General features: G+C 47.5%; 1 protein-coding gene across 1 annotated transcript in view; it reads right to left on the bottom strand.

Annotated features, from left to right (window-relative positions):
• Window positions 1–4,679: 4,679 nt before the first annotated feature.
• Otop1 (otopetrin 1) overlaps window positions 4,680–15,804 on the bottom strand; it is a 31,018-nt gene continuing 19,893 nt past the window's right edge. The window contains exons 3-6 of the mRNA XM_034509273.2: window positions 14,428–14,486; window positions 10,959–11,089; window positions 8,565–9,472; window positions 4,680–6,347 (exon numbers count right to left, since the gene is read on the bottom strand). Of these exons, the coding sequence (XP_034365164.1) occupies window positions 6,177–6,347; window positions 8,565–9,472; window positions 10,959–11,089; window positions 14,428–14,486 (1,269 nt within the window). The 3' untranslated portion in view covers window positions 4,680–6,176. The remainder of the gene's footprint in view (window positions 6,348–8,564; window positions 9,473–10,958; window positions 11,090–14,427; window positions 14,487–15,804) is intronic.

Below are 15,804 nucleotides of genomic sequence, written 5' to 3'. Positions count from 1 at the left end.
ACAAAGTCCCCCAAGTCTCACTAGAAGAAGGCAGAAATAGCCCACAAAACCCAAGACGTTTTCTATCTGACTCTGTATGAAAACAGAGTTAGCCATCTCTGGCTTAAATATTGATGTTGCTTGATCAGGTCCCCTAAAAAGAACTTGAGTAGAAAGTGGGTCCAGGACCATGTCCTTGAGGCCCCAGTCTCCTGTCTTTTCACGGGGTGGTTTTGCATACAGGTGATAGCTACTTCATGATCATACACTAACTGCCCCAGTGACTCCCTCCCACAATCACTTTGGGTCATGAAGAATGGTGACTCCCCTCCTCACCTGTTTCCTATTTAGGGATGAAAATCCTCCCGGGGCAGTGTCCAACAGAGAACCTCTCCTTATTGTTCAGGCCATGAAATGTTCTTTCTACAAAGGCCAGACTCTAGAAATATCTCTCTTCTTCTTCTTCTCTCTTCTCTTCTCTTCTCTTCTCTTCTCTTCTCTTCTCTTCTCTTCTCTTCTCTTCTCTTCTTTCTCTTCTCTTCTCCTCCCCTCCCCTCCCCTCCCCCCCCTCTCTCTCTCTCGTGTGTGTGTGTGTGTGTGTGTGTGTGTGTGTGTGTGTGTGTGTGTGTGAGTTTAACCATTCTTACATACTTTGCAGGCATAATTTATCACCCCTATCCTCCATCCCCTCTTGGAACCCTTGTCACGCATGCATCTCTCATTCTGTATCCTCCTCCAGCAAAGATGGGCTTAGTAAACTTTGTAGTCATAAGCAACAAGTCGCCTCCCGACCTACCTAGCAGGAGAGCCGACCCCATTCTTTGAGCTTCCCCTGGCATGAGACCCAATCCCAGACCGCACACTTGCAGTCCGCTAGCCACTTTCTTCCAAACGGGCTGAGAGCGCCCTCTAGCGCTTGGAAGGTGAATGCCAGACTGGACGCGTGAACTGCAAACTTAGGCCAGCAAGGGGACAGAAGGAATATGACAAGGGAAGGAGCAGTGGTGAAGTGTCAGGAACAAGAGATATGTTTAGATAGAAGATGTAGAAGATGATCTCTCCTCAGTGCAAGGGACATCCACCTGCTTCTGGTCTCAGGTTTGCCTTCAGAGAGCAAGGGAGACGGAGTAGCCGCCAACGCGCCCCCTCCTGGTCACGCTTCCCCACAGCAAGGCTTCCTTCCACATCACAAATGTCAAATCTATTTGTTGTTCGTGGTTTTCTGTTTGTTTGTTTGTTTGTTTGTTTGTAAACCAGGAGAAAAGTGAGGTGTTATGTCAATTTAGCCAATGTCAGGTCTGCTGATGAGCACCTGATACGCTGAGGACCGAGTCATGTGATCATAACAGCTACTCTCAGTGAGCTTACTTCACTTTGAGGATCTACTACCTCAGGGATCAGAGTACACCTGGCTCAGATACCCACCTCTTAGCCACCATGAATGAGTGTTGAAAACTGGTAGCTTTGTCCGACTTCTTCCTTACTCTCCTTTCTTTTAGATGTTATTATAAAACATCTCATGCATATAAAAAGTACCAAGGGAAACGCAGTGGATGCCTCTGTCTGATCTTCTTAAGAGTGAAAATATTTGAGGCACTGCATGTACTTGACGCCTGGTATCCACTCAGCACCATCTCTGCCCACTGCACTGAACTTGGTGTTCTGTCCTAATGTGTCAGTAACTTCCCACTGCACGGTGTCTCCCAAAGCATGCGGGGCTCTCCTGTCTGTTTCTAAGCAACTTGTTGGTGACTTCCTGATGTCTACACTTCTGTGCTATGCAACTTTTCCTTGAACATTGTTTGAGAATGGTCCACATTGAAAGATAGAGTTCTGGGTCATCCCCTTCCATTCCTGTGGGTACTCCTCTGTGGAAGCAGTCCATACTGTATCCACACTCCTGACAAACATCCAGGATGCTCCACTTAGACCTGGCAACCCTGAGCTTGTCTTAGGAGCCCCTAGAGGTCTGGAAATATTCAGTCTTAGGAAATGTGCACCTCCAGACTTACCCAGTATTGCCAGTCACTCTAACAGGCTGGTTTCTTACCCGTTCATCTCTCATCCACACCCGACATGGGTCCACTTTCTTTCACACTGCTTTGACTTGGACATACATATGGTATTCCTCAAGGATGCGTGTGCTGGAGACACTGTTCTCCTTGTGGTGATGGTGAGAGATGTAGGACCTTCTGAAGTACAGACTAGTGGGAGGTGGTTGCATCACTGAGGGTGTGGCCTCAGTGGAATCAAAGTGGTTCTTACAAGACAAAGAGTTAATCCTCACCAGAGAGAGAGAATCCTTGACTTTCCCTTTACTCAGACTCACTGTCTTATCCTGATTCCCCTCCCTTTCACGTGGTCCAGCCACAATGCCATGCTCCAGGGCCTTCACCAGATGAAAGCAGAGCCCACCTATGTCAACTGGACTTTAAACCTCCAAAACTGTGAAATAAATAAACGCCTTTTCTCAATAAATACCCAGAATCGGCCGTTGTGCCATACATACATAGTAACAGAAAACAGACAAGTATGTCTTGCCAATCATATGTATGGGAAATTCATTCAGCGCTGCCTTAATCTGTGTTTCCTTTATGATAATACCAAGAGCCTAAAGCTTGGATATTGCTCACCTTAGTTTTTCCCCTGAAAACTGCTTCAGCATGAAGAAAATAGCCCTTTCCTTAGCCTTAGCCAAAGGTAAGACAAAGTTTAGTGAGCACCACTGTCCAGCCTGCAGTTTGGGCAAGGAGGGTCACTCCTGTAAGGGCTGCCCCTGAAAAACTCTGAACCCAGTGAAGCTGTGCTGACTTGGCCACGCTCTAACAGGCTCACTCAACTACAGCCCAGTCAGTCAAGCCCAAAGTTATGGCTCCCTCCCACTTCTTGGCAGAAGCCTAAACCCAGAAGCTGGGGCCTCCGGGCTGCTGAAGAGGAGTGAAGTTCACGACAACCAAAACTCAGAAATGCAATCTCATGCCACGATAAAACAGGACTCTTCAGAGAGTCGAAAACCTCAGAAATAAAGGTGCTCTCCATGGTGCAGCTTCAGATAGCAACAACCAAAGAAAATTCCTGAATGTTCCAGAATGTTCTAAGTCACAAATGGCCAAATAGAATGGTATAAATATCTCCTGGAAATGGTCTCCAAAGTCACTCATAACAATATTCCAATACCATGGGAAGAGAGCCATAATGGAGTCTTAGCAATGCTGAATTACTGCGATCCTAAAAGATGCTTCTGCAGGGGAGGGGTTGCTGAGGTCCTGATGAAAGGGTAGGCCCAGCCACTCCAGACACACTGCATCTGGACTTGCAGCCAGGAGGGCAGGGGTCACTATGAAGTCTCGAGGTGATTCCTATGCAGGCTAAAGGGTAAGAACCGGGACCATGGGGATTGGGAAATGACTGAGAGGCATGTAGAGTTAAAGTTACATCCAAGTTCAGCTCATGTAAGAGTGACCTTGTTTTGTGGAGTGTGTGCCTGATTGTGTGTGTGTGTGTGTGTGTGTGTGTGTGTGTGTGTGTGTGTGTGTGTGTGTTTACTGGTAGCTGCCTAGGAACTTCAAGTTGATGGCTATTGTGCCTGAATTATTGTATCTCAATGATCCAGGACTATTCCTGCTTGAGACCAAAAGGTTGTTTAGGGTTGGGCTGTCCTCTGTATTATAGTATGCTCAGAAGTGTCCCTAGGCTCTACCACAGGTGACAGCAGCTCCCACAGTGAGAGCAGCTAAGCATGCCTATAGACATCACCATGTGTCCTCTGCAGGCCAAGACCTTAGGCTGAGAAGCAGTGCTTTACAAGAAAAGTAATCTAAACATCTTTTGTTTTTAGAATTTATGCCTATTTTTAAGGCTTTCTTCCTCTAAAACAGATATAAAGTGTTTTGCTCACACACACACACACACACACACACACACACACACACACAAAATATTTCCATTGCCTGTCAAAAAACAACCCACTTGGATGTAGCTGTAGTTACACAAGTAGTTACAGTGTGCTCAACTTATTATGGTTTTAAATAGTTATGAAAAGTCACCTATGAAGACTTACTCTGGTGTCAGTATTCCTTAGGAGACTTTAAAATGGTTTAAGCTTTGAGTGTGGCTTCCTGATGTCACATACAAGAATATCCCATAGTATCCATAGGGAAGTGGTCCCAGGGACCCATGTGGATAACAGAACCCATGGATGCTCAAATCCCTTAGCAACAGGGTAGTAGACGTGCATAGAGAATGTGCATCTCTTTCTGTGGGCTTCAGACTTTCCTAGGTCATTTAGAATATCTAATAAGGGCCTGGACTATGGCTCACTCAGGTGGTACACAGGCCCAGGGTTCAGCTCCCCACAACTGCATAAAACCAGACATGGAAGTACAAGTCTGTGTCCCTGCCACTATGGAGGCAGGAACAAGAAGATTGGGAGTTAAAGGTTGTCCTTGGCTGGATAGCAAGTTTGAGAAAAGCCTAGGAAAGATACAAGACTCCCACTCAAAACACACACAGGTACAACAGGTACACAAACTCCTCTCTCTCTCTCTCTCTCTCTCTCTCTCTCTCTCTCTCTCTCTCTCTCACACACACACACACACACACACACACCTCAACACAATGCAAATCCCACATAAATGGCTGCTAAATTATATTGTTTATGAGGAAATAACAAGAAAAATTCATAAGAGGCAAATCCCTTTCTAAAGCTTTATTTTATTTTTATCCATGAGGGTAGCACACTCTTGCATGTGAATGCAGGTGTCCCTGGAAGCCAGAGAAAGCTATCAGCTCTTCTGGAGCTAGAATTACAGGCAGTTGTAAGCCAACTGATGCCATACTAAGAACCAAACTCAGGTTCTTTTTTAAGGGCAGCAAGCCATCTCTCCAGCCCCAAGACCCAATTTTTAAAAAGCATTTTCTATGCAAAGTTGGCTGAATGCAGATGTGGGATCAATGAATATGCAGGGCCAACCATCTCTTTTGAAATGCAATTTTAAATAAGAGAAATGATTTACAAACGTGGTTGGCTTTTGCAGGGCCACTTAGGAAAGCATTCTGTGAGCATTCTAAAATCAAGGCAAAGGGTGTTAACTGTGGAACATTCACTTGAGATTCTGACAGCAGTAAAATGATATTTTCCAGGAATTTATGACAGTGTAGAGAAAGGTGTCATCATACTGTCAAATAGGAAAGCATGAAGATAAAATTAGAAATGTCAGGTTATCACTAGCAAGTACAACAATTTAAAAGAAAAGTCTCCACATCATCACAGCTGAAAGATACACCAAGATGTTTCAAAGTAATTGTTAACAATATAACATGGGTCATTTTTCCTGTCTCCTGTTCCAAAAATATTCAGATTTTCTTATTTTCTTTTTTGTGGGTTTTTTTGTTTTTTGTTTTTTGTTTTTTGTTTTCGAGACTGGGTTTCTCTGTGTAGCCCTGGCTGTCCTGGAACTCACTCTGTAGACCAGGCTGGCCTCGAATTCAGAAATCCGCCTGCCTCTGCCTCCCAAGTGCTGGGATTAAAGGCGTGCGCCACCACCGCCCGGCTTATATTCAGATTTTCTACATCATAAACTGGATATAGATGGAGCAAAAAAGAGAACATCAATGTTTATTATTTTAATACTTCAAAATGATCACAAATAAAAATGAACCAAAAATTTAGGGAAGGCCATGTGTTTGTATTAATCTAGACACGACCTCTCATGCAGTTGATCAAAAGTAATTTTGTCCCAAAATTAAACCAGCTCAAATGTTAAACTACAAACAAAAATGCATTTGTTTCCAAACCCAGTAAGTCTGAGCAGGAAAAAAAAAAATGTAAATGGATCGATACACAGATGGCCAGGAAAAAGTTGTACAGTCGTAGAAATTACAGACAGGAAATGCTTGTTATAAAAAAAACTCCATCATTTTCCCCCAAGCTTGGATCATTTTCTTCTAAAACACAGGGTCTCAGCCAAAGAGCTCAAATCATTTTGGTTTTGATTGGAATTGGCTAAGGACAGGCTCCAGCTACCTTGTGCAGTTGATCTGCTCGCTCTCACCCAGGGCGAGGGAACTCCAGACACAGTCAAGACAAAAGACGTCCTTCCCGCCTTTGTCAGACAGTGTTTGCTCAGCCCTGCCCTTTGCAGGTGGCTGCAGAGCCCCCTTGTTCCCCAGTCCTTCTCCTTTCATGAGGACTCAGGCTAGATCTTACAATAGACCTCAAAGAGGGCAGCAGCTGCGTGCATCCGGTAGAAAATGGAAAAGGGCATGGCCAGGTTGACCACAATTATCCAGGGTTCAAAGCCAAAGACAATTTCCTCCAATCCGTTGTCATACTCGGGCCGGCAGCCAAAGGCCGGGGGGATCCAAAGCTGAAAGAGAAGAGGCAGCCTTCATCTCCGCTTCACCACAAATCGTGCAACCTTGTACTACGGCTTCACTGGCAATGTCTCCAAGATGCGTTGTGTTCAAGGCCTGGTCCCTGGCTGACAGGTTACTGCAGATTAACTAGATCATGAGGGAACTAACTTCATCAGTGGGCTAACTCAGGATAAAATCACAGCTGAACGGACTATGACAAGGTGAGAAACAGAAGAATGCAGGCCACTGGGGAGCACTCTGATTGACAGATCACATCCCCAAACTTGTATCTCTGTTACCGTGCTGCTGGGCAGTGAGCTGCTCTCCTCTGTACTTCCACCATGATATTCTGTCACAGACCTGTAAGCAACAGAGCCAGCCAACCATGGACTGAAACCTTCAAAACTGTGAGGCCAAACCACCCTTTCCTCTCTGAAGCTCTTGTCCCAGTATGGAAAGGCTGACTCTGTGGTTAGAAATTTTCAAGACACCTGGGTCGCCACTCAATTCTAGACACCATGGATGCTGACCCAGTGTGAGTCACAATGACTGGGACGATTGTACAGCGTTCCTCGTCTCCATAGGAACCAAAAAATCAATGAGCCTTCACTGAACTCTCTCCATCGGTCATTTTGCACTCAGACCCAAATAAACCCATCCATGTCTCTCCATTCCAACAGCCAAGACAGACTCAGCTTTCTCATCTGTAACTTAACTCTCCCTAGGGGGCGCTGATGAGAGTGACTAGCTAAGGAAGTCAACAAAACTTAAAAAATGATCCTCTTGCCACTCGAAGAACCTACACACTGTCTCACCTCCTTCTCAGCTTCTTCCCCTCTTCCTTCCTACTGATACCTGGGCCCCCTCTATGGTCCCGGGTCCTTTCTCTTACTTAGTGCACGGTTCTGTCTCTCTGCCTCTTGGGCTAAAGCAGGCAGCCTCTAGCTTAGCTGCCCTATGCAGAGCTTGCGTCACAAAGGGCGGAGGGCGGTTTCAGGCCAGCAGCCAATAGGAACTCCTATTTTCCAACCCAGCAACTCACAAAGGGGCTGAAGCCAAATCCCCAAAGGGAAGTCTTGGAGCCAACGCCTACGCCTACAATCAGGCTAGGATCCATCAAGAGCAGTCTGAGCTCTTGGCTCACTACCTGGAGAAGCTACAAGATAAATACCTGTGTTTCAGGTTGCTCTGTCTGGGGTTACTTCTTACACGGCAGAAAGCGACTAATACATCCTGCCTTCGTTTCCATCTCCACGCAGAACTCTCGCTGGTGTATACCCTGTTCCACTTTTTTCATTGGCTTCTTGGACTTTCAAAGGGTTTCAACCGTCCATTCAGACCTTTTCTGACCAACAGCCTCCTCTTCCAGCTCTCCATTCACTCAGACTCTTTATGAGTCTGCCTTCTCTTCTTCCTGCATATGCCCTCTGGGGCTGTCTCCTAGGCCTTGGTCCTAAACACCAGCCTTTGACTTCCACTAACCTCCACCCCTCATTTCCCACTGGCCACTCAAGTGTTTAGAGCACATCTCAATTCACCTTACCTTTCCCATTTCCCCTCTTACCAGCATTGCCTTCCTCCCAGATGCTCTCCTCCAGCTCCTAGCATCATCTGTGTCTTCCCTCGGCCTCTCCCACATCACTCCACCACCCAATCCACAGGGAGATGCCCCCAGCCCTGTGAGTCTCCACCTGCACCCAGCCAGGCCATTCCCCTGCAGGCCTTCCTTTTCCCACTCTATCCTAGTGGTCCATTTCCACTCATTTGCCAGGATGGGAGGATTTCTTATTTGTATCACAGTCCCCCTGCCTTGCTGGGGAAAGGTGAGGACAATATTGGTTGGTTTAAAATACTGAGGACTAGGGAGACTATCAACCAGAGAGTGTCCGCTGGGCTAGCATGAGGATCACATAGAAAGCCTGGCTGGGAGGCATGTGCCTGTAACCTCAGAACTGAGGGTCTGTGGTACAGACAGAGGATCCCTGGGGCTCATGGGCCAGCTAGTCTAACCATCTGATTAGCACAGGATTCAATGAGAGATGCTGACTCACAAAAATAGGGTAGTGAAGAGATTGAAGAAGACATTTCAACATCAACTTCTGGTGTTCACACACTTGTACACACACACAGATGGAGAGAAAGAGAGAGAGAGAGAGAGAGAGAGAGAGAGAGAGAGAGAGAGAGAGAGAGAGACTGACAGAAAATAGTAACACTATGATAAAGATTACCGAGATATTGCAAAGGAACAGAAAGGCCGTGATGTTTCTGAGCAGCTTCCTCTTCATGCCGCCCTGAAGGAAGTCCAGACATCGGGTTGTCCCAGTAGCTCCTTCCCAGCCAGTGTCCTGGTCCTCTTTCCCACACCTCTGCTGCAGACACAGATTCCCATTGACAGCAGGTGACCCATCCCCAGTCATCCCCTGGCTCCCAAGAGCGGATGCAGCCAGTGCAGCAGCCTCGCCACTGCAGACGGTGACCACACGCAGAGTGCGCACATCCTCAGGGACCCCCTCCTGCTCGAGGTGCACCGACTCGATGATGAAAATGTTCTGGACATATTTCTCCACGATCACCAGGATAGAGTAGGGCAGGTTGTACCAGGTGTACGGTGGGCGGGTCTCAGCACAGGCGATGGCCAGAATGGAGCCCCAGGAGAGGAGCCAGGAGCCCGAGGCAGTGGCCACCAATAGGTCGACATCCAGCTTGCGGGCTGGGTTCTTTGACTCATCCAGAGACTTCTCATCCACTCTGTAAATCCAGCTTCCGACTAGCCCCGCAGCCCCCATAAGCAGCAGCACTGTGATAGCATATAAATAGAACATGATGAGAGCTGACTCGCTCTTGGACTTGGAGCGTCCAATGTGGATCATGTAGACCACAACCACCGCGATGGTGGCAGCCAGCACTGTCAGGCCCAGCACTGAGCCCACCAGGACCCCGTCGAATCTGCACTGCATCTTCTGGTGCTGGGAGCTGTCAACCCTGCGCCCAATGTTCTTCCACAGCACATAGAGCATGGTAGAGGCCAGGATCTGGTACTCGATGTTGAAGGGGTACAGATAGTAAATCCCATGGGAAAGGGCAGAGCAGAGGGCAGGCGGTGTGCAGTTACACTGTGGTGTGTGGTCGTCCAAAACTAGGGCAGTGGGCAGAGCACAGAAGACAGCCATCAGCACAGGCAATAAGGAGAGTAACAAGCCTATCAGTCTGGACCTCTCACCTAGCCCCAAGGCGCACAAGACCCATATTTAACATCATGTTTAACGCCATGGCTTCATAGACAAAGAAGCTAAGACTCAACTCCTGAATAGCACCAGCCACGCCCTATCCATACGTAAACATATAATGACACTTTTATAAAGATTATCGTAGAGAGAACCAGAAGGGTAGCAGCAGTTCTTTCTGGTGGAAAGAGACAGAGGTTTGAGTTTTCTTCTAGATCTTACTTTCTGGTGCTAATTTTCTCTGTGAATGTAGTGTGTGAGTGTGTGTGTGTGTGTGTGTGTGTGTGTGTGTGTGTGTGTGTGTGTGTGAAGATTGTGGTTTTCAGGGCTCTGTGGGAAATACCCCTTCTGATGGGAAAAAGCTCTTACCAAAATGCCACTAGCATGGCATGGCATGGCATGAGGTGGCCTACTGTGCAACCTCAGACATATCACTTTTCAGTGGCTCGGTGTCTCTACCCATTAATAGTTAATACTGCCCACATCAGAGTAAGGCCACAGCAGAATTAATAATGAGCCTTGTAAAATGCTTAGAGTCCTGCCAGGTAGTCAACAAGTGCCTAATAAAAGCCAGGAAGTGCCTAATAAAAGTTTGCTTCTATTATGAAACTGTCACTGCCCTGGCTGCGTTACTGATGAGGCCAAAGACAGAGTGCCATCCCCACAAGAGGACTATAGAAGTCACTCGTGTAGCCTGACACAGCCATGTGTCTACCCAGCCCCACTTACAGAAGGCTACCGCCAGAGAATCTTTGGAAGCATGGGGTTTTTAAGTCTTCTTACAAAGAGGAAAGGCAGGCCCAGAGAAGTTTAATAACCCCCAAAGGCCACACAGCTAGCACTGACGAGAACAAGAGACAAACTTAAACCCTCCACTTCCCAGTGCACTGCGCTCCACTCTGTCATCTTACTCCAGGTGTTCTCAGGCAGATGTGGCTCAAGAACTCCAGGGGAAGATGTGAGGATTAACCCCACCCCTAGGCTGTCTTCCCAGCAGAGCAAAAGGAGATAAAAATGAACACGCCTAAATAATGAGTCAAATGCACTCAGCTAAAAACTTTCACATGCACAGAGGCCGAGTGAGAACGGAGCTCTCAGACCAACCTCTCAGAAGAAAGATTTGCTGAAAGAGGCCTAATTAAAATGTGAATGGAGAAAACCACCAATCTTCCACAGTGGAAAATAGGCACAGAGCTCTCCAGCCAATAGGCTGTGAGAGACAGACACCTAAATGATAACTCTGGGCTGCCACATGCCCAAGCCAGGTGAAGCCTATAATTACTCCCTTGGAGAGGCAGAATGAAGGCCTGTGGGGCTAGAGAAACAGTCCACGGCAGAGACTATCCACTCAGGTGGCTCCCAGAGGACCTGGAGCCAGCAGGGGGAAGGCTTCCTCACCGATGGTGATGTTGCCGAAGCCCAGAGTGATCAGCCGTTCCTTGTGCTCATTCAGCTGGTGCTTTGACTCGTTCAGGACGCTGTTGGCCCACAGCAGCAGGTTCGTGAACACTGAATGGATCACCCCGAACCTGAAGAGCACAAACACCAGACAGGTTTTCTTGAGTAGCCCTGGGAAAGTGCAAAGCCCAAGGGTAAGATGCAGACGTCCCATGTGCATGCACACTCGTGCAAACACACAATCCTCTTCCTTCAGCCATTGGTCCAGGTGGCTGAGAGTCGTAGCACCTTGGCATTCTGCCTTCACCTTGAACTTACCTGTCTTCAACTCGTTATCTGTGGGACATTAAAGACACTACATCTGGGGAGCAGGGATACAGGGAGGAAATTTTACTAAAGGCAAGCAGTTATGCCCAGAGCCCCCTCTTTCTCTGAAGAGGACACAACAGGAGAACAATGAAGGAGACTGGAGGGTTGGTGAACTGTGGACAGCAGGAGCAGCCTCACTGGTGGCTGACCAACCCAGACATCGCCAACCATTCCCGCTGCTTTCCCACCTGTCCTCAAAGACACTAAAACAGTCCACACACACTGGCTCATGGCTTCTTTTGGAGTTGGCCTTAGCCATTCTTTCTAAGGGCATATAATGTATAATGTCTGGTCAATTACTGAAAAGCTTTTGCTTATTTGATGATGCAAGAACAGTGGTATAAGACAGTAAAAGCCTGTTTATGGACCGATGCTTCTGTCAACATTATCGCCTTTAATAGTTATGAGCGAGGACACGAAGGCTGAGACTGTGTCCATCATCTTGTGGTCGTAAGCCAATCAGCATGGGATGAAGCTCCAACCCACGGAGAATGGCAGTGTAACACAGAAGAGTGTCCAGATGACACTTTGAGCTTCTGGAGTTCCAGCTAGGCTCAGGAATTCCCCCACTGTCACACCTAGAGTAAGTGGCCACACTGGAATGATGGGAAGAATCTTAGTCCAGAGTCTTGCTTGTCATCGCCTCTAAACCACAGCACCTCATCAGGAGAAGGGCACATGGGAGGTGGACACTGGACTCTAGGGGACAGAAGAGATTGGAAGGACACATGTTTTCCATGTGATTCCTGCCCTCTGTGAATCCCCTGCATCCCATTGTGGCTGCAGGTTAAACTTGTATCCACCTAGGTAGTTTCTGGGCAGTCTATAGGAACAGCAGCCTGGCTATCTAGAGGAGGCATCCTAGGTAGACTGGGAAGGAGGGCCTTGAGACTGCTGTGGCTACCCCCTGTCCCACTCAGGGACAGCCCTGTGTGCTTGGCTATCCAGATTAGAGACCAATTTATGCATGATTCACTTATGGGGAAGTGAGTATCCATGGCCCAGGCCCTCCCTACCTCTCAGACCCTGAGTGTCCACCCCAGCTGAACCCAGGCCTCAAGAGCCAGAACAGGCAGTGCCTTTCTATGCAATATGGCCACCCTTGACATCTACTCAACAGCTAGAACTAAAAGCAGAAAAACCAGACAACATGGGTGTCTGTCTTTCAGCCTGGTCCAATGCCTGCCTTGTTATCACAGCTCACAGCCCACTTACTCTATATAGTCTAGACAATGCCATTACCTCTAGCAGGTGGCTTTTCTTCCATTACAGTGCACACAGCTGCTCTTCTACCTCCCCTCTCCCTGTTCCATGCAGCACTTCCCAATCCTGAGCCTGCTGAAGCCACAGAAGCAGTATGAGGCCACCAAAGGTCATGCTGTTTGGCCATGCACCACCCTGAGAACTATAGCCTTCTAAGGCCACTTTGAAAAAAATTAGTCATTCAAACTAAGGGCAAGTGTCATGTCCCATGCCTGAGCCCTTCCCCATGCTTTGTGCCTGTATACAGTGACAGAATGCATCCCGGGAGTCATTTCTGGTATCTGTCTGTGCTTCTTAAGATGTGTGAAGAACCACGGTCCCTCTCAACTGCATGTCTGGGGAAAGATGGATGGAAGACTGAAAGGAGCATTTCCCCACCTGAGGGAAACCTTCTGGAAGCTTCTGAAAAAGGAGCTGACAGGATGGAGACATTCACCCAGCTCCTGCACGAGGCTAACAGAAGCCCACAGACTCAGACAGAAGTGCTGGCACAGTAACTGGGAGCTGTAGAGACTGTAAGCAGGGAAAGCCAGCCCTTCCTAGAGGAGCACCCTGGATTCAACTCTAGACTCATTCAGCACACATGCTTCAGGTTACCCCATCTGCCACCCTTTCTAAAGAGGTTGACATCTAAAACCTAAGGCTGGTAGAAATTCAAAATGTTTACCAACTTGCTCAACACAGTAGCAGACAGGAAAGCATACCTTCACAATGAAATGGGTATAGACCAGATATGATAATGGCCATGGAAGCCTTTGCCTAGGCTGATCTCAATATCAGTATCCCTGATATTGATATTGATCCCTGATATCAGTAGCTAAGAATGACCCTTGACCTCCTGACTCTCCCGTCTCAGACTTCTGACTCTGGGGTTACAGACAAGTGCCATCATGCCTAGTTTATTCAGTGCTAGTGATTGAGGCCAGGACCACAAATGCTAGAAAAACATTCCACCAACTTCGCTGGCCCCAAGAGTTATCAGTGATGACTTCTGGAGATCCTAGGTCTCAGTGACTACCCCTGCCCTTGAGGGAACCAGTGAGCACATTTCACCCACAAACCATCTTACCCAGGTGGTGGGCCTTCCTGCCACCAAGGTTACAGATCACTGCCAAAGCCACTGTGTGACCTCCATGGTGCCTCTCACGCAGCCAAGGACATCTCAGTATCATCGCCACCCACCCCACAGCACCAGACCAACTAACCCTGTGCAAACTGAAGAAACAAAGGATGTACTTGTTAATAGACTCAGTCTCTATGCTTGCAGCCTGTGGAAGCCATTCTATCCAGTGGTCACATGTCAACCAATCTGCTCAAGGCCAGTGGTCATCTCAAATGCTGGAAGGGAGGAGTTGATTCGCCCATGGAAAGGGCACACGATACTGGATCTTTCCATAGAGCAAATGCTGACTCCTTGATCCATCCATGTTTAGCCTGCCCTCAGAGAGTTAACTCCTCCTTCTGGACATTCTTTCCTTGACCGCATAATAACCAGGAAGAAGTGGTGGTGGACTCAGCGCTCGATGGACACAGGTTCTGCACGTTGTATCAGTTATCCCCAGAGGTGGACCACCTACCTGTTCCCCAGCTCACAGCTGAGTAAACCGAGGGCCACGAAAGGGAAGTGGGTGGTGACAGCAGAATTCCCACCCACATTGATGGCTTGGAAGGAACTGAAGTACTAGAAGGGCTTTCTTTGCTTTGGGGACAGAGCAGATATCTGTACTTAGGGTGTATAACCCAGGCTATATACAACCAGTCCTGAGTCTGGTTTGTTCTAACATCTAACCTAAACAAACACCAACCAACACATAAAGCAATTGGTCACAGTTTTTACCTTTCCAGTGTTTTGAAAGACATGATAATATCCTTAGCATGGCCCCAGAGAAAATAGACCTAGATGGAAATAAAGGAAAATACATTAGCAGGGAAAATGCTGTTCTGTCTGCACACGTGAGAAGTTATAAAACTGGAGGAAACCCAATGGCTTTCCTTGTCCCAGCAGACCTGATCTACAGTGGGAATAGTGATCCAGTGAGAAGCAAGGTGGGGCCTCCCAAGTCCGGAGGAAGGAGTGCTGCAATGAATTAAGAACATCTGCTGTGTAGCCGGGCAGTGGTGGCGCACGCATTTAATCCCAGCACTTGGGAGGCAGAGGCAGGAGGATTTCTGAGTTTGAGGCCAGCCTGGTCTACAGAGTGAGTTCCAGGACAGCCAGGGCTACACAGAGAAACCCTGTCTCGAAAAACCAAAAAAAAAAAAAAAAGAAAGAAAGAAAGAAAGAACATCTGCTGTGGATGGAGATCTGTATTTGATTGAGGATGTCTCCTGAAAAGGTAGAGAGAAATGACTGGTGATAACTGCTGTGGATGGAGCTGTGCTGCAATTGATTGAGGATGTCTGATCTGGGATAGGCATATGGACATCAATCTGTCTGTTATGAAACTCACTAGCTTGTTTTTTTTTCTTTTTTTTTTGGTCATATTTGTCAGGTTTTATCCAATAATTTTCCATTGAACAGCTACTTTGCACCACTGTCCAGAAACCAAAGGCTGAGCACTTTCAGTGAAGAGCAGGGTTGGTTTGGATTGGGGTCCTTTTGACTTCTGGTAGGCTATCTGGCCCCTGGCCATGCCACCACTAACAATGCAGGAGACGCACAAATGTGGGCACAGACTATTTCCCTGTGGATCTGAATGCTGAGACCAGGAGTGTTTCAGGTCCCAGGGTTCACATGGGTGGTCCTGGTTAAAGAAAGCAATGACCAAACCAAAATAAAAAGTCATGAGACAAGCCGGGCGGTGGTGGTGCACACATTTAATTCCAGCACTTGGGAGGCAGAGGCAGGCGGATTTCTGAGTTCAAGGCCAGCCTGTGTAGCCAGGGCTACACAGAGAAACCCTGTCTCGAAAAACCAACCAACCAAACAAACAAAAAAAAGTCATGAGACTGGGAGAGGACTTGGTGGAGGAGGGGAGTATTAGTATGAGTGTGAGAGAGGGTCAGGCAAGGTGGAAATGAGTGTGACCAGAGTGTGTTATACATGTGCATAAAATTGTCAGAGTATAAATATGATCTTTTAATAACAGAAAATCTGGGTCAAGGACGGTTAAAAATAGAAGAGGAAGATATCATACAGCAGACGGCTCAATTAGTAAAGTACTTACTGCCCAAGCATGAGGCCCTGAGCTCAACCCCCAGGACCCACATAAGA

This window comes from Arvicanthis niloticus, chromosome 7 (assembly GCF_011762505.2).
Source record: "Arvicanthis niloticus isolate mArvNil1 chromosome 7, mArvNil1.pat.X, whole genome shotgun sequence".
NCBI lineage: Eukaryota > Metazoa > Chordata > Mammalia > Rodentia > Muridae > Arvicanthis > Arvicanthis niloticus.
This window is presented reverse-complemented; position numbering and strand designations above follow the sequence as displayed.